At 54.7% G+C, this 24,980-nt stretch overlaps 1 protein-coding gene across 1 annotated transcript in view; it reads right to left on the bottom strand.

Annotated features, from left to right (window-relative positions):
• Window positions 1-18,470, bottom strand: part of ZFPM1 (zinc finger protein, FOG family member 1) — a 36,453-nt gene extending 17,983 nt beyond the window's left edge. Inside the window, exons 1-2 of the mRNA XM_027719790.2 lie at window positions 18,397-18,470; window positions 1,969-2,100 (exon numbers count right to left, since the gene is read on the bottom strand). Coding sequence (XP_027575591.2) covers window positions 1,969-2,100; window positions 18,397-18,436 — 172 coding nt within the window. The 5' untranslated portion in view covers window positions 18,437-18,470. The remainder of the gene's footprint in view (window positions 1-1,968; window positions 2,101-18,396) is intronic.
• Between the last annotated feature and the right edge of the window lie 6,510 nt (window positions 18,471-24,980).

Genomic DNA, 24,980 nt, shown 5'->3' with positions numbered 1-24,980 from the left:
GCTGCGGTCCCACGTCACCCGGCTCAGCCCCGCTCCCATCACGGCTCTATTTGTGGCGTATTCATAGCAACTTGATAACAATTATTTTCTCCATTAACTGCTGCTGGAGATGGGCTGATAAAGCCAATCTGCATATGACAGTGTGGAAGATTAGTGCCCAAAGTACATGTTTGCCTTGGCGTCCCGGGCGGATAACCAGCATGGAGCCCAATCGATCGGCGCCACCGCGAACGCCCAGGGGTGACGTCACCAGCATTGGAGATTATTAATACAGGTGATAAGCGGAATGATTAACATCAAATAAATCAATCACCGGGTATAAAAGTCCTATTATTTTTGGCTATAAATCAAAGTGCCTGGCATATCGATTTTTATCCATCGCGCTGAAAGCTTTAGTGGCCGTTATTGCTGCTCGGCGTTATCTCTGCTATCACCTCTTTATCGAGGCAGGCCAGTGCCAGGTGCAGCTCTGCGCCCCAGCTCCCGGCTCCGAGCCCCCAGCCCGGCTCCCCCATCAGATAAGAGCCGCTTGCTTCCTCTGCTGCTGAGCAAAGTTTGCCAGGAGACCTCCCCACTCCAGATATCGGGGTCCCTTCCCTGCTCCAGTGATCAGGGTCTCCTACCTGTCCAGCTATCAGGCTCCCTTCCCTGCCTTAGCTATCAGGGTCCCTTCTCTGCCCTGGGTATTGAGGTCCCTTCCCTGCCCTAAATATCAGGGTCTCTCCTTGCCCCAATTATCAGGGGTCACTTCCCTGCCTCAAATATCGGGGTCCCTCCCTGTCCCACTTACTGGGGTCCCTTCCCCACCCTAAATATCGGGGTCCCTCCCTGTCCTAGCCCCTGGGGTCCCTTCCCTGCCCTGGCCCGCCCCTGCCTCAGCTACCAGGTCCCATCCCTGCCTCAAATACCAGGGTTCCTCTGTGTCCTGGCTACTGAGGTCCTTCCCTGCCGCAGCTATTGGGATCCCTTCCCTGCCTCGAATATCGGGGTCTTTTCCTGCCCCAACAGCAGGGTGCTGGTGTGGTTCCCTGGTGCATTGTGGCTTAGCTCCCTTGGTTTTGGGGGACACCACCAGCTGAAAGCAGTGGGGGTTTTTCAGGAGCTGCGGCTGTGCCGGGGCCCAGTGGCTCCATGAGCCGGCGCAGCCTTGCCCTGGCGCGGTTATCTCAAAGGGCACTGCAAACATTAACTGATTGGGATTTGCCCCCACCTCCACAGGAAGGAACTTAAAGGATATCTGGGGACTGTTTCAGCCCGGCCCTGAATCGCAGCCACCTTTGGGGTGCGGCACAGCTCGGCTCGGCTCGGCGGCAGCTTGGCGGCAGCGTGGGCAGGAAGGCAGGAGCCATGGCCCCGTGCCCCCAGCCCATCTGTGTCACTGACAGTGCCAGCACCTGCAGCCTCAGGGGCTGCTCAGCACCCTGGGAAGTACCCCGAGGCATGTGACTTTGCACCCCAAGGAGTCACTCTGTACCCCAAAAGGATGCGACTTTTTCCTCCAAGGAGTCGCTTTGCACCCTAAGGAGTCACTTTGTAGCCCAAGAGGTCATTCTGAACTCAAGGGATGTGAATTTGCACCCCAAGGGGTTATTTTGCATCCTGGGTGGGGGAAGGAACTTTGTACCCCAAGGGAGCACTTTGCACCCCAAAATATAGGACTTTGCACCCCAGAGAGTCACTTTGCATCCCTGGGAGGGGTCACTTTGTACCCCAAGGGACGTGACTTTGGGGTCTGTGCTGCTCCGAGTGGGTCCTAAGGGTGCCCAGAGTGTCAGAGCACCCCAAGGACATGGGGGGGTCCTCACTAAATCACCAGCCTCACAGGGTGGGTGGCTACTTCGTTAGTTAATTCCCACCCTGCCCACCAGCAGAGATGGTGCCCAGGCCACTAGCATGCCCAGCAGGTTGCTCTGGTGGCAGAGCCTGTCCCCATGGTGTGGGGACACCACGAGGAGTCCCCTCACTCACCTTCACTGCTGGGGGGGCTGGAGGAGTCGTGCTCGGCAGAGCCCTCGTGGTCTGAGGTGGCCCCGTCCCTCTCCGAGGGGCTCTTCTCCCCCACTGGGCCGTCCTCGCCTTCCTCCATCGCTGCCAGGGAACCTGTCAGGACACAGAGATGGTGGTTGGGGGGAGAACCACAGGGAAAAGACCCCCAGTTGGGAAATTAGGATGCCAGTGCCTTGGGGGCCAGCAGGAGATGCCCTGCAGCTCTGCAAATCATGAGAAGCGAAGGCAAGGGAAACCCTCTGCCTGGCCATCTCTGAGGTCCTTGGGGTCCCTCATTGATTTGCAGAGGTGGCCACTCTTCTGCTCCAGGTGTATCCTGAGGGATGTCTGGTCCCACCCAGACATCATGGGAAATCAGCCCCACACCTACCTGGGAAAAGAGTGGCGTTCCCTCGTACTACAGGCACACAGATGTGGTATCACTCATGCTCCCACCCAAAACCCCACCGTCACCTGCCCCAGAAAGGGATCCCAGAAACGGTCCCCAACACCCCTTGTCCAGTGACACAAGGGGGATGATGCTGCAGGGACACAGAGGGTACAGACAAGGTGCAAAGGGGGTGCACGCGGGGGACACCCCACCAGCCCTGCCATCCCTCTCAGCCGTTTCCATGGCAACGCAGCATCCCCAGCCAAGAAAGGCCAGACCAGCAGCACACATGGCTCGTGCCACGCGACGCCGCAGTGCCGGGGGCTGCCCGGTGCCCTATCCGGCACTGCCGGCACCGGGATCGGCACAGGGACACCCCGTCTGCAGACCTCAGCTGCTCTCCGTGACTCCAGGCATGTATATTTACAGCAGGAGAACAAAGAGCCCATAATCTATACAAAGCAGACAACAATGAGCGTGAATAAAGAGGCTGCCGGAGAAGGGAAGGCAATTTATTCTAATTCTGCTAATTTCAGTTCCAGCACAATTAAAAAGGCTCTGATAATATTCAGAAACAATCGCCAGCTAACAAATCGTTTCTCTCGCTGTAAATGAAACATTGTTAGGCTAATTTCTTCTTTCACGCCTTCACGGCTCTTGGGCTTCTGATAAAGTTAACCCGACGCTCGCCTGTGCCACGGCTTGGCACCTCCAGCCTGGCCAGGGAGGGATGGATGGGGCTGGAGAGGGATGTATGGGGCTGGGAAGGGATGGCTGGGGCTGGGATGGTGTGTGGCACCCACCCAAGGGTGCCCAAACCAGCCACATCCTGCCCTGAAACAAAGAGGCCCAACCAGGAAGAGGATGGGGATGAGTTTGGGTGCTGTGGTATCGCCAACTGCCTACAGGGATGGTGGGCAGCCAACATCCTGGCACTGTGTCACTATATGGGTCCCTGGATGCCTCCCTGGATGACCCACACCCCACTCTGAAACACTGATCCCCAACCTGCAGGGAGATGGGGATGCTCCAAATAAGTCCAGCTGGAGTTTGGGTACCGTGGCATCCCCCAGTGCCTACAGGGATGATGGCCAGCCAACATCATCCCAGCACCATGTCACTGCGTTCCTGGATGCATCCCGGGATGACCCACATCCCACCCTGAAACATTGATCCCCAACCTGAAGGGAGATGGGAATGGGTCTGGGTACCAATCACCAACTGCCTACAGGGATGCTGGGTGGACAGCAGAATCCCAGCATTACATCACCACAGTCCCTGGATGCATCCTGGAATGACCCACATCCCACCCTGAAACACCCATCCTCAACCAGGAGGAGATGGGGATGATCCATATAAATCCAACTGTGTAAAACCTGGAGTTTGGGTACTGTGGCATCACCAAGTGCCTACAGAAGTGATGGACAGGCAAAAAATCCCAGCATCATGGCACTGTGGTCCCTGGACACATCCCACATCCCACCCCAAAAGGTCCATCCCCAAACAGGAGGGAGATGGGGATGCTCCACATAAAACCAACTGGAGCTAGGACACTGTGGTGTCACCCAGTGCCTACAGGGATGACGGGTAGCCAACAGCATCCTGGAATCATGTCACCAGGTCCCTGGATGCATCCTGCATCCCATCCCAAAACACTGACCCTCAAACAGGAGAGAGTTGGGGATGCTCCACAGAAATCCAACAGAGGTTTGAATACCATAGTGTCACCCGGTGACTACAGGGATGACGGGTAGCCAACAGCATCCTGGAATCATGTCACCAGGTCCCTGGATGTATTACACATTCCACCCTGAAACACCAATTCCCAACCAGGAGGGAGCTGGGGATGCTCCACGTAAATCCAACCGTGTAAAACCTGAGCTTTGGGCACTGTGGTGTCACCCAGTGCCTAAAGGGATGATGGGCAGCCAACAGCATCCCAGCACCACGTGACCGTGGTCCCTGGATACATCCCAGCACCCAGCCTGTCCCACTGCACATCCCACTCCCAGCACACCCATCCAATCCCCAGGGATACATCTCTGGCGCTCTGGGTCGCGCGGGTTAAACGAACTACTGGATGACTCAAAAAAAAAGGAGGAAAAAAGGCAAAAAAAAAAAAGCAAGTGAGGGAGAGGGAGCGCGGAGTAGGGAGCAGAGCGTCACTTCTCCGGGATTGCTGGAAGCCCTGCACAGTTATCACCACACACAGCCTCCCTCGGCTTGCCTGATCTGTCTATTCTTCATTAAGCAAATACGCTGAAATGGAAATGAAAACATAATAGCTATTTGATTTTCGGTGAGATATTTTGCATATTGGTTCAGTGCTGATAGTGGAATTTCATCAACTCCCTTTTTTCATGCTTTAAAACTGAATTACTGAGGCTGGTTTTACAGAGAGGGGAAGAGCCAAAAAACGCTCCCTTCCAAGATACTCTGCTTCAACGATTAACTCTTCTCCCTCCCTCCTTCTCCTGCCTTTTTTTATTGATAACAAGGAAGGATTTCTCTTTTTTTCTTCTTTTTTTTCCCTCAAAAAAAAAAAAAAAAAAAAAAAAAAAAATCGCAGCGACTAAAAACCTGCAGGAAGCCGAGGCAATGTGCCCATGTCACCAAGGCTGGGGATGAGGGTCCGCATTCCCAGGGAAACCCATCGTTATCCAGGTAATGATTTGATCATTTCACTCCAATTAAGGTTCTCCCAGCATAGGAACAATAAAGCTTTTCTTGATTCCTTGCGTTTAGCTGGTAAATTAAATAAAAGAAAAAATAATATAGGGAATCAAGAAGGAGGGGGGACTTTTCCAGGCTGCCAAGAGCGAGACCCTGGGCGCTCCAAGAGCCGGCACGCAGACAAGAGCAAAGTGATAAGAGGCCTTGATAACAGATAGAAATAGCAACAGCCACAGACTTTCCCACCGGCTCTGGAGCAGGGAGAGAGAGGAGGAGGAGGAGGAGGAGGAGGAGAAGAAGGAGGAGGAGGAGGAGGAAGAGTTCCCATGGTGGGAAGCAGATCCTGGATCAAGAACACGTGCAGGCTGAGGACAAACCTACCTTTGCTGTCACTCCCATCCAACTCCCAATTTTTACTTTTAAATACATACTTAAATAAAAATTTTCATCCAACTTATCCCAATTCCCATCCCTGGAACTGTTCAAGGCCAGGTTGGACAGGGTTTAGAGCAACCTAGTGGAAGGTGTCCCTGCCTGTGGTAGGGGGGTGGAATAAGATAAGCTTTAAGGTCCTTCCAACCCAAACAATTCCATGATTCTCTTTTTTAAATATAAAAAGTCCCCCAAGTCCCCCTTGGGCAGAGGGTGAGTCCAAGGAACGCTCCAGGAGTCAGGGAGTGAGGACAGAGCCTGGAGCTGGGCGGCCTCACATCCCAAAACTCCTCTCAGGCACCTCAAAGCTCAGTCTTGGCTCTGGGGTGTCACCCCTCAGCACTGGGGGGACCCAGGGGATGTACCCAGCTGTGCCAGGGGATCCTGGGGGATGTCCCCAGCTCCACTAGAAAGGCAGCAGGATGGAGGATCCCTTATTCATCCTTTCAGCTCCTCCTCATCCCTGTGCTGGCACTGAATCTCTCTTTCAATTATAAAACCACAATAATAATAATAGTAATAATAATAACAATAACAAAAACCAACCCAAAAGCATGTGGGTGAGGCTCCAAACCAGATTCTGGGGTGCACAAGGCATCACCATGATGCTCATCCATCACCTCATGATGGAAATGTGGGAATTCCACTCAGGCATCGCTTCCTTGCTTCCCTAAATCACTGTATTTTCCCCCAAATTTTGTAGCCAAGAGAAAGGGCTGCAGGAACAGGCACAGGGCTAGTGTTCCTCAGGGAAAGACTCTCTTGGAGACAAGTCACAGCCGCTCCCGATCCTTGCAAAACCCTCTCTGGTGATTTGGTGGGATCTGGCACAGTCAGGGGATTCCCCGGGGTCTCGGAGCAAGATTGTGCTGTGTCTGCCTGGAGCGAGCAACACCCAGGGAACAACCCGGGCTGCAAATCCAAACCCTCCAGTATCTGATGGGACACCAGCCCGCCTCTTCTCACCCAATTTTTCCCTGGTGTGTACTAATGTTTGCTTTACCAACGACCTCGGCTGCTCCCTAGCCTGTTCCCTGGGGATTGGGAATGCCAAGGGAGGGCAAAGGAGGTTTTGGTGGCCAGGCAATGCCACTGGTCCTCAAAGGTCACGTTATCCAACAGGTTATTTTTCACACCCCTTGGGCGATGCTGTTGGGACCCAGCATTAAATTCTAATAGTCTCCAAAACAGGGGTCCGTTTTGGAGGAAAATCGACTTTTCTGAGCACAAATCAACCCTCTCCACTATCAGCCCAACTGCAGCATCCCAGGGCCGGGCTCTCCCCATGGATATCGGCACATGAAATATCAGCCCCGTGCATGGAGCCGATAGCAGTTGGGGCCGGCCCCAGTGGTCTTTATCTCTAATTTGGGGCCCTTCTCCATCACCCCCAGATAAAACTCACCCTGACCCTTCCCGTGGTGCCCTGTGGTAAAAGGGCAAGGAGAAAAAAAATACGGCTGGGGAGTTGGAAGGTGGAGTGGGGGATTTACAATGTGTTTATTGTAACTTACTATTAAATTAGTCCTGGTTTATCCAGGAGGGGAGTGGAGGTGGTGGGAGATGCTGTGATTGCTGACGGGAGCTATTTATAATAACTTATAAGCTAAATTTATAAAATTATTAAATTTATAAAGTATTTAAACCTAGTTTAACCAGGAGGGGGATAAAGGGTAGTGTCGGAATGGAGGTGGTGGGGGATGTGATCACTTATGGGGGGTATTTATAATTATTTGTTATTAAATTTATAAAGTATTTAGGCCTAATTTATCCAGGAAGGGAATGAAGGATAGTGGGGGAATGGAGGTGGTGGGTGATGCTGTAACTGTTGGTGGGAGGATGCTCCAATTGTTCATGAGGTGTATTTATAATAATTAGTATTATTAAAATTATAATGCATATAGACCTAATTTATCCAGGAGGGGAATAGGGAATAGTGGGGGAATAAAGGATAGTGAGGGAACAAAGGTGGTGGGCTATGCTCCGATTGCTCATGGGGTGCCATTTATAATAATTATTAAATTTTTAATATATTTAGGCCTAATTTATCCAGGAGGGGAATAAAGGGAGAATGGAGGCAGTGGGAATGCTGTGATTTCTCATGGTGGAGTGGGATACTGCAGTTACTGCTGGGGAGCTGCTCCTGTCAATGCCCCACAGCACCCCAACCACCACAACCTGCTTTACGGAACTGGATGAGCTTTAAGTTCCCTTCCAACCCAAACCATTCCATGATTCCACCCCCACCCCACCGATACAAACCATCCCACGGACCCACCCTGGGCACAGCCCCCTGGACATCCCTTGGCGCTCCCAGGGAAGCCCCCCAGGGAAGAGTAGAGCCAGGGAGAGGCCGAGCCTGAGAAAAAGCAGCGCTGCTGATATGGGAGAGATTGGTTTCAGCCGGAGCTGCTCCCCCTGCCAAGTCCATCTCGGATCTGCGCCGGGTGCAGTTACTTAACATTCATCACGGCCTGAACTCTGTAACTTTATCAGCAGGCGAGCGCGGCGCCATCGCGGGCCCAGCCATCCCCAGCCATCCCCGGCGCGGCGATCGCCCGATAAACCGCTGATAGATTACGGGAGATTGGCTCACTCCAGGGGCCGCGATTCCCAGTGCTAACGGAGAGTGAGCTGGATCAACCCCCAGCCAAGGGGGGGGCACGCGGGACACGGGGAGAGATGAGGAAGACAATCCAGGGACAATGACAATGGAGTGACTTTACATTTCAGATGGGGTCGATAACGCGCTGATAGATTTTAAGAGAGGAGAGAGTCTAATAGAGCCGTCCCCGGCCACGGCGCATCAGATGGATGGGAGCAGACTGCTCCGGGAGAAGGGATGGGAGGCTGAATGCAGCCCTGCCTTCCCAACTGGCAGGGAGATGGAGCGAGGAGAAGGTGGTCAGAGCACAGGAAGGAAACTGAGGCAGCTGGTGGGGCCCAGCAGAGAGGTACTGTTCCTTACTGGAGGGTGACCTCTGCCCCAATGCCAATCCAAGAGCAGTTTGATATTTTTAACCCCATGGCAATCAGGGTTGGATTTAGGCAGTTAGGAAGCTGGATAACCCAATAATATGGAATGAAACTCCATCCATGAATATCAGGCTCGAAACATGCACGAGAGCGGGACAGATGTGCAAGGCTTATCTCCACCACTTCTCCTGCACCAGGTGCCATCACTGCTCCTGGCCGAAGGGCATTTTTCTGGCTGAAACCCCCTCAATTCTGGTACTTTTTCCCCACCTGGAATAAAGATATTCCAGTCAGGAATGGCTGGGGTGGGGGATGCTCACCCAGCCCCATGGAGCCCATCACTACCAGGCAACAGTGAGGACGGAGGTCAAGCTCCTTGCTAATCTAGCAACAAATTACCCCAGAGATGCTGCACCAGAGCCATCCCCCTTCCCGTGGGAAGCAGCTCCAGGTCCTGCCGGGTCCATCCCACTGCCAAAAGCTGCTGGGAAGGGAGCAGGGATGGTTTTCAACCTCCACCCAAGACTTTCAGCCCATGACAGCCCCAGGCAAGGACAGGGCCGGAGGGATGGGACAAGGGGATGATGGTGGACATGACCCAGAAGGCCACCAGACCCATCAGCAAAGATGCCCTGGCTAGGGTGTCCCTGCTGCTCCCAGTCCCACAGGGTACCCAGTGCCAGCTCCCAGTGCCATCCTGGATCACTTTGGAGCGACCGGTCAATGTTGCAGCAGCGAGCAGGAGCTGAGGGGCTCAAACCAGCACGAACCCCTCCATCGCCTTCACCCAGCACCCCAATCCCCCTCTTTCGCCAACTCCAAGCCCCTCACACTGGCTCAGTGGACGCCGAGTTTGCCTCTGTGCAAACGTGTCTGCGCTGCCTCTTTCTTTTTTTTTTTTTTTTTTTCTAATTTTTTTTTCCTGTTCTTGGCATTTTGGTGGAGCGAGATAAGAGTAAAAAACAACAGAGCTGCTCGGAGAGTGAAAAAGGGAGATAGATAACGCAGATACCGACTCCTACACAAAACAGTCCTGGCTTTATCTCTGCTTTTTATCACAGTTCCCCTAAAAAAAAATAAAGAGAGCAGCCCAACTGGAATGGGGTAGCACATTAAAAAATGAACTTTATACTGTTTGCTCTTTAGTTTTATATTTAGATGAAACAAACTTAGATTCCATGGTCGATACCTTTTCCAGCACAAGGAACCAACAGGTCCTGAAGGCCCATTTGCTCCAGTGGGGATGAGTGAGGAAAGTCAAGGATAGTATTTAAGACTGGATGGGGCAGTGGGATGAAGCTGTTCCCAAAGTATCCGGGGACTGGGCAGCATCCTACTGGACTGAGCAGCATCTCACTGGACTGGGCAGCATCACGCTGGACTGGGCAGCATCCTGCAGCAGAACCAGTGAGGCTCAGGCTGGAGATGGGTATAGAAAAGCAGATGCTTCCCCAAGCATCCCTGGGTCGTGCCAGCTGGCTGCCAATCCCTGGAGACAGCTGGAGCCCACCTGAAATGCCACAGCCAGCACCAGGATCTTGGCCATATTTCAGTGGCATTGCTACAGCTGGCAAAGCCAAACATCCCCCTGATGTAAGCAGGTTCCTGGCATCCAGGAAAGGCATCTCCATCCCAGCACAGGGACGTGACTGCACGTGCAATAAACCCCATCCATGTGGCTCCCAAAAATTCTTTGCCGATCGTGACCCTCCCGTCCCTGAGGGCACCACACAGGGCTCTGCCCTCCTGCTGCCAACCTGGGCACAGGCTGTGAAGGGCATTTTGGAGCAGAAAACCCACAACTCACAGGGCACGGTCAGAAAGAGGGAAGGAAGCAAAAAAAAAAAAAAAAATCATAAAAATGGACTGGAGGTTTTTCCCTCCCCTCGCACTCCCTTCCCTACCTTCTTTTTGAAAAACATAATTTATCTGTGTATTATCAAGAAATCCAGACACTTTAATCAGTGAGCTATGAAGTCAGTATTTCCATTCTTATCTAGCGGAGGAGTGGAAATGGAGAGCAGATAGGCAGCTCCGAGCCCGTCCGTGGTGGGGAATGTTAATGGGAGGAGCGGCGGAGCCATTGGCTACCGAGCTGCCGCTATCGCTGCCATTATCGGGGCCTTATCGAGGCAACCATCGCAGCGCAGTAATGGGGCCAGTTCAACTTTCCGCATTATCATAGGAGCTGGGAGTAGCATGAGAGGCCTCGGCTGGGAGACGGAGAAGGGAGCGAGCGGCCAAACTTCCCGGCGGAGCAGGGAAGGGAGAGAAAAGCAGCTCTTCTTCTTCCCCGAGCTGGTGATGTGCAGGGCGATGCTCCCCCAGCACGGGCGCCCTGCGCATCCCGGGTGCTGAGCGTGAGGCACATCCCCAAAGTCCTGTGTGTCCCGGGTACTGTCCGAGAAGAGCATTCCCAAAACCCCGGGTATCAACCCTGAGACACACACTCAAAGCACTGTGCACCCCGGGTACTGTCCTGGAAGAGGATTCCCAAAACCCTGGGTACTGACTCCAAGGTGCATTCCCAAAGCTACAGGCACTGACCCTACCAAGCATTCCCAAAACCCTGCGTACTGACCCTGAGGTACATCCCCAAAGCCCTGTGCATCCCAGGTACTGTCCTGGAAGAGCGTTCCAAAACCCTGGGTATCAGCCCTAAGGCACATTCCCAAAGCCCTGGGCACTGACTCTAAGAAGTACCCCCAAAACCCCAGGTACCAACCTCATAAAGCATCCCCAAACCCCCAGCTACTGATCCCAAGGCGCATTCCCAAAGCTACAGGCACTGACCCCATTGAGCATCCCCACAGCCCTGGACACTGACTCCAAGACACATCCACAAAGCCCTTGGCACTGACCCTGCCGAGCATCTCCAAAGCCTCAGGTATGGCCTTAAGCTGCATCCCTAAAATCCTGGGCACTGACTTCAACGCTCATCCATGAAGTCCCAGGCACTGACTGCCAAGCATCCCCAAAGTCCAGGATGCCAAACACCCCTAAAGTCCTGGGCACCGACTTCGAGGTGCATCTCCAAATCCCAGGGCACCGACCCCAAGGCATATCCCTAAAGCCAGGGGCACTGACCCCATCAAACATCCCCAAACCCTGGACACTGATGGCCTCAAAACACTCCCAAAACCCCAGACATCAATCCTAACTATCTCCAAAGCTCCATGCAATGACCTCATTGAACATCCCTCAAATCCCAGGCACTGACCCTGCCAAGCATCCCCATATCCCTGGGCACCAAACCCGAGGCACATTCCTAAAGTCTTGGGCACCAACCCCATCGAACAGCCCCAAAACCCCAGGTACCAATCCCAAACATCCCCAAAGCTCCAGGCGCTGACCTTATCAAACATTCCCCAAACCCCAGGCACTCTCCTCAAGACACATCCCTAAAGCTCCAGACACCGACCCAGTCAAGCACCTCTAAATCCTCCAGCCACGACCCAGCAAAGCATTCCCAAAACACCAGGACTGACCCCACTGAGTATCCCCAAAACCCGGGCATTGACTCCAAGGCGCATCCCCAAATCCCGGGGCCATGACCCCCGGCTCACCAAGGACGAGTGAAAACAATGCATCTATATTTCATCAGATGAACAAATTAGAGGAGCACATTTCCTCCACATGCTATCAAATGGGAGATGTCAAGAAAATATGTTGATGTGAGAAAGAGGAGATAAAGAATTATTTTGGAGGAAAAAAGCCGTGGAAGGCTCTTATCTGGAGTGACTCATAGGCACACACTCCTTAACCCCACTGCAGCCCAAGGTCAGCAGTTACATTCCTTTCGGCATTTCATCCCTTCCAAAAAAACATGTTGCTGCAGGAACAATGTGGAGCCTTTGCCGGGCAGCCATCGGAAGAGGGAACTGTATTACCCCCGAAACACTTGAACTTTCCTGATAAAATAAGCAGCGGGACAGTGGCCTGGCCAAGCTGGAGCGTCCAAATCCCTGAGTCAGGCAGCAAAAACAGTCATGGGACGTGGCGCAGAAAAAAAGAAAAGAGATATCGGTCTCCTGCTCCCATTCCTGCTCTTTTCCAAGGTGGGGGAGCTGATTTCTTCTCCCCACAGGAAGAAAAATCCATATGCCTTCGCCATGGAGCAGAGTTGGAGGGCGATGCAAGGCTGGCAGGGAGGTGTTCTACACTTTTTCTTCCTAAATGTAGAATTCCTAAAAGCCTCATGTTTCTCACTCCTGCCATCTCCCCGGGTGCTCTGTCGGGGCCGCTCACATCCCTCTCTCCGGGCAGCCTCAGATCTCAGCCTCAGCTGTGCCTCCGTGGAAAGTCTGGGCTGGTTTTCCCTCCACAGCAACGCCCCATCCAGTGTTTTTCAAGGCGGATCATGTTTTTTTTTGCAGTAGGACAGAGCACGCAGGGAAAACATCCTCTTCCTTTACCCAGAACGGGTGCGTTTGACCCCAAATCCACCAACACCACGCGGGGCCCAGTGGCTCCATCCCCAGCCCTGCTGCTCCCGGTTTGGGCAGCATTGTCCCTTCCTTTCCCAGAGATGTGGGTGTCCCCGACCCTGTGGCTGGCACAGGGCTGGGAATGTTGCACAGCACAGGGATGCTTGAGTGGTGGACACAGTGATGCTGCTGCCACGTTGTTTTTGAGATGCTGCCATGGCTGGGTGGCTCTGTTGGGTCCCCAGGGGAGCACGGGGCTGCCCCTCTCCAGGAACCTCGGATCACCTGCACCATGGCACCTTCTCCTTGCGCAATCTGCTGCAACACCCGTGGGGAAAGGATTGCTTTCTTCCCAAGCCCTGATTGCCGAGCTGGCCGGCTCACAACTTGGCCAAAGGGAAAGCTGCAGCCTGCTAGGTGGCCTCGTGATTCACAATGGAAAATAAAACCTTGCCCAACCATGCAACCTTGGATCCAGAGGTGTAAATCCCGGCTGGAGGTGGCTTCCCTGCTCTGGCATGGGATGCTGGGGATGGTCCCCCGTCGTGGCTCCGTGCCTGCTTGGTGTGCCTGGGGAGGGGGCAGCGTGGGGGTGTCCCCTGAGGGTTCAGGAGGCGGAAAAGCAGCAGCAGACACAAACCAACCCAACCCCGGCGCCCACAGGCCCTGGAAGCAGTTGCCTGGCAGAGCCTCCCTCGCCGGCGCGGTTCCAGCGCTGCCTTCCCGCCCCGCGGCCGCGGCAGCCGGCAGGGACGTGTGCTGGGGCTCTCGGCAGAACAGGTTCCGCTGTGCTCAGGGGTGCCCCACACTTGGCCATGGCCAGCCTGGCTCCAGCACTCACCCTCTGAGCATCCCACACTCATCCTCCCTGCCTGAGGAGACAGGGATGGCCGGGAAGAGCCATGCTGGGGATACACCCTGAGCACTGTCCCAAAATGGGCTTGCAGGGTGCCCTGGCAACAAGGGAAGTGCCCAAATGGGACAACGCTGACGTGTCCTGTGGCTGGTGGCACTGGTCACAAGTGGGATATTCATTATCTGTGGTAAACGGATTTCCTGCTCCAGAGAGAGGCTGAGGTGAGCTGTCCCCTTGGCCACCAGCTGCCAAGCACGGTGCTAGCCCATCTCCGGAATGTGGAGCCTGTAGGGATACTCACACCTGGACCACTGGCTGTGGAAGAGGAGGGAAACTTCTTCCAGCATCACCTGTGGCTGGTTCAGACCCTCCACTGAACAGCAATGTGGCTTATCCGTCATGGTGCACATCCCAAGAGGCTGGTGACAGCCGGGACGGGCAGAGCCACTGTGGGGGCAGACGTGCCACAGGGCTTTGCCACCTGCACCCTTGCCAGCTCTGAGGAGCCATCACTCCAAGATGCCACCGAGTCAGAGCTGGCAAATGCCTTGGGGTGTTTGCACAAGAGGGGAGGGGTTGGCAGGCTGGCAGCACCCGTGGGTGTAGCAGACATCTGGGACATAGGGATGCCACTCTCGGGATGCCGAGTGTGGGGCACGAGGGGGCTGCAATGGTGAGGAAGCCCCCGGGAGGTGCAGAAAATACCGGTTTTGGGAGCAGAGCCGGGAGGCCCTGGCGGCACCCAGCTCATCCCTGGGTGCTCCCTGGGGAGCAGGAAGCAAACCCTCCCCACCCTGGGGAAACATACCTCCCCAGACACCCCACTGCCCACCCCAGCCTGGGGCACCCCTTCCCTGGAGGTGTGGATGGGGAAACTGAGGCACGGAGAGGGAGGTGATGGAAAAGTACAGCAGCAGCAGAGTGATGGGGGTTAAAAAAAAGCAAACAGAGGTGGTTCATCACCTGAAAGGGAAGAAGCGACTCAGGTAGGGAAGGCAGAGGGAGAGGAGCGGGCAGGAGGCGTGCTGGGAGCATCCCATGCCACTGGCTCACCACACCGGTGCTAAAAATAGACCTTGGTTTGGCCACTGTCATCTTTACAAGAAATGCAGTTTTCCAAGCTCCTGGGAAGGATGGCTCCCACGCTCTGGCTGGCACCACGACCCCCTGCCTGGCACCATGACCCCCTGCCTGGCATCACCGCTGAGCCCACGCGGGACCGGGGAGCAGCTGAGCGTGCAAGAGGAAAGGAAAAAAATAAAACCACCCAACCCAACACAAGAGAGGGCGGGTTTAACAGCGCAGATCACACTCATTATCTAACACCATCTAATAGCAATCAAAGAAAATCCCCATGCAAAAATATGCCGGTGTTTTCACCTCTCCCCCCCACCCTCCCCCAGCCCGTGCATTCAGCGGAGCAGAATGGGAGATAACCATCAAAAAAAAGTCAAAGCTCTCATCTGCAACATCTGCAGCCGATAACAGGCGCTGAGGAGAGCTCAGCTTCTCAACCCAGCTTGTTTCACAGAGCACATGGAGGGGGGGAAAACCCACCCCACCACCTTGAGAAATAAAAACACACATGCAGCTGCCCCCACCAGATAATTAAAGTGCCTGCGTTAATCACATTTGCAATGGAACAAATTGTTGGAGCCCTTTTGCCCCTCTTTGCTGTGTTTGTTGTTTTAGCAAATCCTGCTCCGGTCTGGTGGGGAAAGATAAGTGGTCCTTATCACCCCTGGCAATCTCTATCAGGATGGAGATCGGGGCTTGGTGCTTATCAGGAGCTCAGATCTACTGTAGCTGAGCACAGAATAAAAAGGGAAAAGGAAAGAAAAACACACAAAAAAAAACCCCAAACCCACAAACAGGCCCCTGCAACTACGACAAAACACTCGCTTCCAGCTCGCTTAGGAAGAAAAAAAATCATAAAAAAATATACATATTCAAAAAGAACAAGAGAGGGAGAGGCACATCAGCACGATGAGATCAATCTCCTGCTTATCAGGTTCCCCCATCGCAGGACCCGGCGCTGCGAGAGCACCGGCAGCTGCCAGAGCCTCGCTCATCAGCTGGGCGCCCGCGCTCCCATGTTTGAAGTTAATAAATATAACAGGCTATCTGGGTTGGAGATCAGCTCCTGCTCCCTATCAGCCCCTCACATCTATCTACCAGCAGAACAAAAGACAGAAAAAAAAAAAGAGAGAGAAAAGAAATAAACCACCCCATAAAGGAGCAGCAGCAGCTGCAGGGAGGTTGGTGATACAGCCAGGGATGGAGTGGGGGGAGGAAAAAACTGTCCTCTGCAGGCAGGAACCCCCAAAAATTAAAGAAAGAGATGCTCTGGGTGTTTCCTGTGCTATCAAAAGCCACCATCGAGATGAAATCGGCTTTCAAAGGCTCCCCACCGTTGCTGCTGGGGAGGGTCAGAGGGTCCAGCACCCCCAGCCCCTCCATCCCCGTGTGGCTCCAGCCCGGAAAGCCAAGAAGAAGACGAAGGTTAAAGCAGCTGGTTAAATATAGTCCGGTGTCTGATCTTTGTCTTATCTCTGCTGGCAATCGCCCGCTCTCCCGGCGATCTCCCCGCCAGCCTATCTGAGCCTCGCATCGCGCTTCAAAAAAAAAGCTGCAAAACCCAAACCCCACAAGAGAAGACGAAGCCAGAGCGAGAACATCGCGTCACCCAGGAAAATAAAATCAGCAGATACCAATCTGGAGGAGGTTTTTAATGCTCCAGCCGAGATGATAAGGAGGATAGACTTTGTGGAAACAGGTCCGGTCTGTACATGAGAGGAGTCTGGTTACCGGAGCCCTGATTCATGCATACCTTCCCTCGTGGAGCGTCGGAGCAGCGGCAAGGAGCTCTCGCCGCGCTCGCCGCCTCTAATGACTGTTTTCATGTTGACACATACAGGAAAGGTTCCAAGCTTTCAGCTTTTAATCAGTTTTGGCCATCGCCGGCGGCCTGAGATCAGCCTCCCACTTTATCATTTCTTCACATCTCTGCAGAAAAGCAGCAGAGGAAAGAGATACGAGGAGCCGCCGCCGCCGCCCGGCCGAGCTGCCACGGCCTCATCCTGCCCCAGTTTCCCCCACCAAAATCCGTGCTGGGGGGCGCTGGGATCAGGCATCCCGCCATCGGCGCGTCCCCCACTGATACCGGTGTTATTTCGGCAGCTGCGACGCTCCCGCTCGCTCCAGTCTTAACGCTCCCGGTTTAACGAGCTGGAGTTACCCAGGGAGGGATCGCCGGGCTCTTTGCCGAAATAAAACCACGGAAGTTGGGTAAAGCTAAAGGAGAAAACTATCCCCCCCCCCCAAAAAAAAAAAAAAAAACAAACCAAAACAAAACCAAAATGAGAGAGGCAGCTGGGACTATTTTTAACTCAACCCGGGTAAAAGTCTAGCTGAGCGTTATCACCAGAGCAATCACCCCAGGCAGGGAAACAGGTAGGTGCAACTCAGCCTTGCAATTATTTCAGGAGAAAGATAAAGGTAGATTATCACATGGTGGCCAGCCTTCCCTATCCTCCCATCTCCCTCTCTTATCTCCAGCTTCCATCGACTCGAGGGGGGAAAAAAACACGCACACACACACTGGAGAGGAAGGAGAAAAGCCAAGCTGAGCCCGGCACCGAAAAACTTCCAGCAGTTTGCAGGATTTCTCAGCCTTGATGATACATCCACGCTGGAGCAAAACAAGATCCCGGGCGATCGGTTGGAATGAGGGACGGGGGGAGCGCGACCCTCTGGAATGGTGTATGGGCTGGGGGAGACAGGGACGTGGCCAAAGTCCCGTGGGACCACGCGGCGGTTCCTCATGGCCACGTCCCACCTGGGCTGGGGCGCCAAGCGGGACTTGGGGGGCCAGCAGGCAGAGTCGGGAATAGTGCGGCCAGCAGGGACAGTGGCACCGTGGGGACGATGGCACGGCGGGTCCAGCAGCACCCCGGCCAATGGGGCTCCCCATGCGGGAAGGGGTGCCCCTGGCAGGGTCAGGGTGCTGTACCCGAGGCGAGGAGCCCCTGGCACGGCTGGGGTGCCCCAGGGTAGATGGGGAGCCCCGGGGGGGTGTTGGAGACCCCCTGGCAGGGTGAGTGTCCCGTAGCCGGGGTGAGGAGCCCTTAGCAGAGCTGGGGAACCCCTGGGGAGAATGGGGAGCCGCGAGGGGGGTTGGGGAGTCCTAGAGGGGGGATTTTGGGGAGCCCCCTGGCCCCGGCTGCCGGCGCTGGATGGGAGGCAGGCGGGGGAGATAAGATCACAATTTCAGGCCGTCCCGACAGAGCGATGTTATCAGGACGGGACTTGCAGAACGGAATATTTTAAAGCCTTATCGGGGCCCCCATCGGGAGCCGGTACCGGAGCCACCGCGCTGGCGGGGGGGAGGCGGCGCGGGGTGTGTGTGGGGGAGGCGGCGGGGACCGAGACCAAAGCGATCGAGCGGCCGGTAACGGGAACGGGCCCCCACCGCGGCTGTCCCGAGTGGGTACCGAGGGCGTACCGGGGGGGTACCGATGGGGCACCGAGGGGGTGCGGGGACACCGGGTGGTTGGGCAGCGGGAGTGCTGCCGCCAAAGACTGGTGCTAAAAAATAAGAGAGGGGGAGGTGTGGGCAGCACAGCACGGGGGGTACCGGTACCGCAGGGACTCACGTTTGATCTGCCGGGGGTTGCTCTGTTTCCTCCTGGACATCGCTCGGCGGGGGGCGAGCCCGGCGCCCCGGCTGGCGGCTGGGCGGGCGGCAGGTGGGTGGCGGCGGGCGGGCCCCCGGCTGCTCGCATGCCCGCCCGCCCGCCCGCGGGGCCGGGCCGGGGCCGGGGCCGGGCCGGGGCCGGGCCGTGCTCGGCGGAGCGGAGCCGCCGCCGCCGCCGCCGCGGGATTTTCTCAATGGGCGCCGCGAAGGATCAAACCCGCGGAACGTTCCAGGGGGGCGGGGCCCGGCCCCCCGCGCGGCCGCCCATAGGCCACCGCCCCCCTCAGGCCACGCCCCCCACATGACGCAGAAGGGCGGGACCGGAGGACTGAGTAGTGGGCGTGGCTATTGGCACGGGGGGCGTGACGTCCCCAGGGGCCCGATCCTCACGGGCGGGTCACTCCCGGCGTCCCTAAAGCCTCCCGCGTGTCCTAAGCCCCGCTTTGAGGTCTCCACACCCCCCTGTGAAGCCACACCCTTCTGTTTTAGGGCTCTTGCCCCTCCCCTTTCTGTTCTACATCCCCCTCCTTGACGTCCCCAGCCCCTCCTGTGCGTTCCCAGCCCTAATTTGGGGTCTCCGTGCCCCCCACGTGAGGCCTCACCGGCCTGTTTTGGGGGTCTGGCCCCTCCCCTTTGGGTTTTACATGCCCTTCTTTGAGGTCCCCAGCTCCCCCTTTGGGGTCCTCTGCCCTCCTCTGGGTTCCCCAATACTCCTTTGAGGTCTCCAAACCACTCTTTTGAGGCTCTAGACTGCCCTTGGTGTCTCCAAGCCTCTCCTTTCAGATCTTCAGCCCTCCTTTGGGGTCCTCTACCCACTTCTTTGAGACTCCAGACCCCCCCTTTGGAGTCCCTAAGACTCTCTTTTGGGATTCTCAACTCCACCTTTTGGGTCCCCAACCCATTCCTTTGAGACTTCAGTCCCTTCTTGGAGTCCTCACCCCCTCTTTAGGGTTCTTAAGCCCCTCCTTTTAGACCCTAACCCCTCCTTTGGTGTCCCCAAATCCCCCTTTGGGGTCCCAATCACCCTTTGCACCCTTTTGCCCCTCTGGAAGCTCCTAAACTCCCTCAGGGCCACCAATCCCCTTTTCTGGAACCTCAGTTCCCTGCATTGGGATTCCATCCCAACTCACTCTTTGAGGATCCTCAAAGCCTCCTTTGGGGTCTCTGTATGGGGTTCCCAGGGCCTCTCTTTGGAATCCCAACCCCTTATAATCCCTCTCATTTCTAGATGAGTGGCCCAAAAACTCCCACTTGTGACTTCACTGTGACCCTGTCTTGGGGCGGAGGAACACCCCAGGACACACTGGGGATGGTGTGGGGGTGCTGGGATCCCCCTTGGCATCATCCCAGCCATGTGGGCCATGAGGATAAAGCAATTTTGGGCTCAATGTGGGCTAAACAGGAGCTGCTTATATTTTGGATCTATGATGAGGATATTTTCTTATGAAAAACAACCATATCTGCCAAACCCAGCCCTTGTCTGTGGCCAATTTTGGCTCGGGGGGGGGTGGGTTGGTGTAGTGTTTCCAGTGGTGAAGGCTGGTGGTCCCCAATTAATTCTGTAATTTTTGGATCAATGGAGGCAGAAGGGGCTGGTGGACTGTGGGGACAACGGCACAGCTTGGTTGTATCCCTTCTCCATCTCTCCCTGGACATGGGATGTGCTTTTCTTTTCCCTTTTCTTTTTCTTTTTTTGAAGGGTTTTTAATTAACTTCCTGTTTCAATGGTGGGATAATGAGTTTTAAGCAGCACATGATTCCAGTAAAGAGGTCAAACCGGCAATGGGGATGTCAAAAGAAATTAAGTTAGGAATTAAGAAGAGATCCAGGGGAGGAAAAAAAAGCCCGGTGAGGGAGGGAGATGCTGCCGAGGACAAGGCTCTGCTCCCCCCGCTTTGGCTGACCACCCCCCAAAATGATCCTGACGGCGCCTTTCACCTCGTTTGGCCTCGAATCGCCGCCTTCCTGGAGACCATCACACCCCCAGGCAGGCAGCTCTGCTTCCAGAGCCTTTCCTTTCCCGCCACGGATTTGCCAGGTCCGGCCCGAGTGGGCTCTGCTTTGCATCAGCTGTGATGGGTCTGATTCCTGCAGGGGCTGGAGATGGGGGGGCCAAATTCTGCTCCCATGCTCTTGGGGGTCTCCAAGCTCAACCCAGTGCGGCTGTGGGTGTTTTGGGGCTGTGGGCACTGCAGATCCACCTGGTTCCTCCGGCACATCCATGGCACCGCTCCTGTGGTATTTACCTGCCATGTTTGCTTATGCCAAGATAATTAGACAACCATTTAATTAAACACAACATCGTTAATTGCATGGATTTGAGGGGCTGGGGGTGAGTGAACACCAATAAGGCGCCCGAATTTCCGCTCCCTGGGAGGGAGCAGGGGGATGGTGGCAATTCCTGGCTCTTTGTGCTGGGAGAAGCAGTGGCAGCATCCCTTGAGAAAATGAGGGGACACTGTCACTCCCATGAGGGGCTGCATCTCACCCTAAAACGATGCCCAAAAAGCTTTGATGGAGCCAGTGGGTGCTGGAAACAGGGGTACGTCCCTTCCCTGGGGAGGAGAGCTCAGCTCCAGGGAGGAAACAGGTTGCAGTCCTTCCCCTGGAACATTCCTTGCCAGTGTCCTTTTAATTAGCTTTTTGGCACCATCCCAAAGCCTCTTAGATCCCCCCAGGCCTGAGAATTTGCAGTTACATCAACCAACCTCCAAGGGCCGGATCCCCAGTGTGGCGATATCCCTGAATCCCACATCCCCCTGCCCCATCACCTGGGGGGACCCATGGGTGCTCCTGCATGGGGACAAGCGTCCTGGTGCCGGTGACAGTGGCATGGCTGGGTGTCTCCCTGCTCCCTTCCCGATCCCGTTGTGTTTGCAGAGAGATTGTTATAGGGGAACCGAATAAATAGCGTGTTTTCCCGAGGAGTGAATTACACGCCTGCAGAGCAGAGATAATGTGGGAGCAGCCGTTTCCCCCATTGTGAGCGAGGTGACATCTTTTTATGGAGCTGTGTACATTTGTATTAGTGCCAATTAATCTGGGCTGATATTATTAGAGACGCGGGGAGAGGAGGTGGCGGCACAGGAATGTAAATGGGAAGAGCCAAGGCGCTGCCTCAGCCGTATTTCAGGGGTGAGGGGTGGGTGGCAGTGATGTTGGGAGCTGTGCTGAACACCCTGAGGGGTCTGGGTGTCCCAGTTGTTGGCACTGCCCACCGGCACAGCTCTGCCTGGCTGCAGAAACAGCTTTTCCCAGGTCAAAATGTCCTATTTTATGTTTTTTTGTCCCAAGAGAGAGGGCTGGCACCACAGTGCCCCACCTGTGGAAGGGCCCTGCCACCTGCTGGCAGGAGAACCTGGCCCTGGGTGCCACTTGTCACCTGCCTGAAGCTCAGACCCAGGCATCTGACAACAGCTCGGGGTCCTCTGTGGCCTGGGCATGGCTTGGGCATGGACATGACATGGCTTGCACATGGCATGGGCACGGCTTGGACATGGCTTGAGCAAAGCCTCAGCATGGCTCAGGCATGTCCCTCCATGACTTGGGCATGGCTTGGGCATGGCTTTGGCACTCCTTGGCACTCCTTGGGCGTGTCCCGTCACTGCTTGGGCACGGCTTGGGCATGCCCTGTGCAAAGATGCTGGTGCAGAGTTCAGGGCTCCTGGGAGCTGGGGTGGCAGTATGGAGGGTTTTGGGGTTAAAACAAATCAGAATCATGGAATTGATTAGGTTGGAAAAGTCCACTAAGATCATCGAGTCAACCATTAGCAGCACTGCCAAGGCCACCACTACACCATGCACCCCAGTGCCACATCTGCTTTTAAATCCTTCCGGGGATGGTGACTCCTGTGCCGGGGCTGGACAACTCTTTCCATGAAGAAATTTTCCCTAATAACCAGCCTAAACCTCCCCTGGCGCAAACAATGGTGGATGCCACTGAAACCAGATGGGAATGTGCGGATGAGCAGCCCCCACCCCCAAATTCAAAGCTGGAATGTGTCAGTGCTTATTTCCCCCTCCCTCTTACTGACCTCCTGCTTTAGGGACAGTGCTCTAACTCCAAAAGGAGCGATCCCCCCACCCCTGGGGATTGGGCAGCAAAACCAGGCTTCAGGATGGCATCCCTATAGGGGGGTGTATCACTGCTGTGCTCCTATTCCCACTCTTCACAGACCCCAGGGCTCTGGGTTTTCCTGCCTGAAGGCAATTCAGGGATGCAGGACCCCCTGGGTGAGTGTGGACCCATCACACACGTATGGCCAGAGGGAGGTGGGAGCTGGGGTTTAAATTCCTGCTGTGCAAGGAACGGCCAGATTTGACTCAAAAGCAAGAAAAAAAATTCTAAGTCTTCAGCCCCTGCTTGCAGTGTGACAGCCATGGTGGATCCCGTTATCCTCCAGGCTTTATGGAGAGTCTTAAAGCACCTCTGGTTCGGAAACTTGGATGTGGGGCTGAGAAGAAAGGCTGGCTGGATTTGGGGGGGCTTGAAGAGCAAACAGCTTGAGGAAAATCTAGCGTGGTGGCAAGAAGCCAAAAAATCCCTCTGTAAAATTCTAGGCACTGTCTGTATGACCCACCCTGTAACCCCTCTGAGGCTGTCTGTGGAGTCATCCCCATCCATGAGGGTCTGGATTTGGGCTGAGGATGATGCACCCCAGTGGGGTGCAGGGCTGGGATTCCCGGATGTGCTGGGTCCCATGGGTGCCCCCCTGTGCCGCTGGCACCCGCTGAGCAGGGAGTTAATCTGCAGCCAGGAGAAACTGCCTGGCTTTGCATCCTCGCTGGAATTACGTTGACAGGGGCCTGCAATCTTCCAAGTGACAAGCGCTGCCGGATAATGCAGAACTCAGCAAACCTGGGGGCTTTAGGGAGCTGAGAGGAGCTGATGGACCGGGGGGGTCGCCTGCTCAGCGGGAGGGGGATGTGGGTGAGAGCAGAGGGAGATGATGGGGAAAGAAAAAACTACTTACATTTAGGGGGGAAAGGGATTAATTAAATATTTCAGCCCCCGGAGCCGCGGGGACGATCCAAGCATCTCCCTGGGGAGTGGCATTCTGGAGGGAGTGGCACCCAGGGCAAGCCTCACTCGTGTCCTAGGCTTCAGTAAGGTGGGTGCTGCTTTGGGATGATATCCCTGCACCCATCCCAAGGCCCTGAGGAAATGTTCCATCCCTGCAGCAATCCCATGGCTCCTAGGGGATTCATATCCAGGTGGCCAGGTGATGAATCTGGAGGTGTGGGAGAGCTGTGGTAACAACCAGGCATGAAATACTCCTCCTCCATCCCGTAGGTTTGCTGCCCTGGTGAAATATTGTAGAGGGAAAACATAAAAGTCCCATTCCCAGCTCCATAATATTTCCTGCCAAAACAAAGTAAAATGTGCTGCCTTAAATTTTCCGCAAAATTCTTTTGAGGTTATTTTTTTCCCTAAATTAAGCCATACTAATTATTTTCAGCCACTTTATCTCCACTCTGCAACACACCAGGAGGGTGCAGGCGGCAAGCATTTTAAGCCTCCATAAACAAAAGAGTAGTTTGGAAAATAATTCTATCAATTAATCAAATTAATCCTGCAGTTTTAGTTACAAGCCCCGAGTGGCGAAGATCCCAGCCGGCGGTTCCGAGCTATCTCTCATTGACAGCGTCTCCATGTTGTGATTGCAACAGTAATTAAAGAATATAATACACCCGGCTTTGTGTCAGCTCCTACCCCCAGACCTCGGCGCTGCGCCGGCAGAGGTCAGCTTGAGGACAAAGTGGGGATGAACAAACTGGGCAGTCACCATCACCATCATTACCAACACCATCACCAGCACTGTTACCATCACCATCATCACCATCACCACCACCATCACCATTATCACGATCATCAACACCATCACCATCATCACCACCACTGTCAGCATCATCACCATCATCAACACCATCACCAACATCATCATCACCAACACTGTCACTATCATCACATCACCATCACAAATGGGTGATGATCAAACTCGGTCATCACCATCCCATCACCATCACCATCACCATTATCACCACCACAAACTGGGGATGAGCAAACTGGGTTGTCATTATCACCATCATCATCATCACAAACATCACCACCATCACCACCACAAATTGGTGATGACCAAACTGGGCTGTTACCATCACATCACCAGCACCGTCACCATCACTAACACCAGCACCATCATCATCATCACCATCAATATCACCAACGCCATCACCATCACAAATGGGCGATGACCAAACTGTGCCATCACCATCACCAGTTGGTGATGACCAAACTGGACCATCACCATCGCCTTGGGCTTCTCCCCCCCTCCCCCCCCCCGGACAAGACACTCATATCATGAGCAGGACTTGGGCAAGATGTGGTGTGAAGAGGAGCATCTTCACCATAGAGAAGCTCCACTGCTTTGCAACAAATTCAGAAGTGACGGCAGTGGCAACAACGTCCTCCCCAGTCACTTTACAGAGGATACTTTCCAGGGAGGAACATCCCCCAAACATCACACAGACAGGGAATTTCTGTGA

This window comes from Pipra filicauda, unplaced genomic scaffold (assembly GCF_003945595.2).
Source record: "Pipra filicauda isolate LSUMZ 115617 unplaced genomic scaffold, ASM394559v2 scaffold261_size1826302_pilon, whole genome shotgun sequence".
In the NCBI taxonomy this organism is placed as follows: domain Eukaryota; kingdom Metazoa; phylum Chordata; class Aves; order Passeriformes; family Pipridae; genus Pipra; species Pipra filicauda.
Note: the sequence above shows the minus strand (reverse complement) of the source record. Positions and strands in the feature narration are given on the sequence as shown.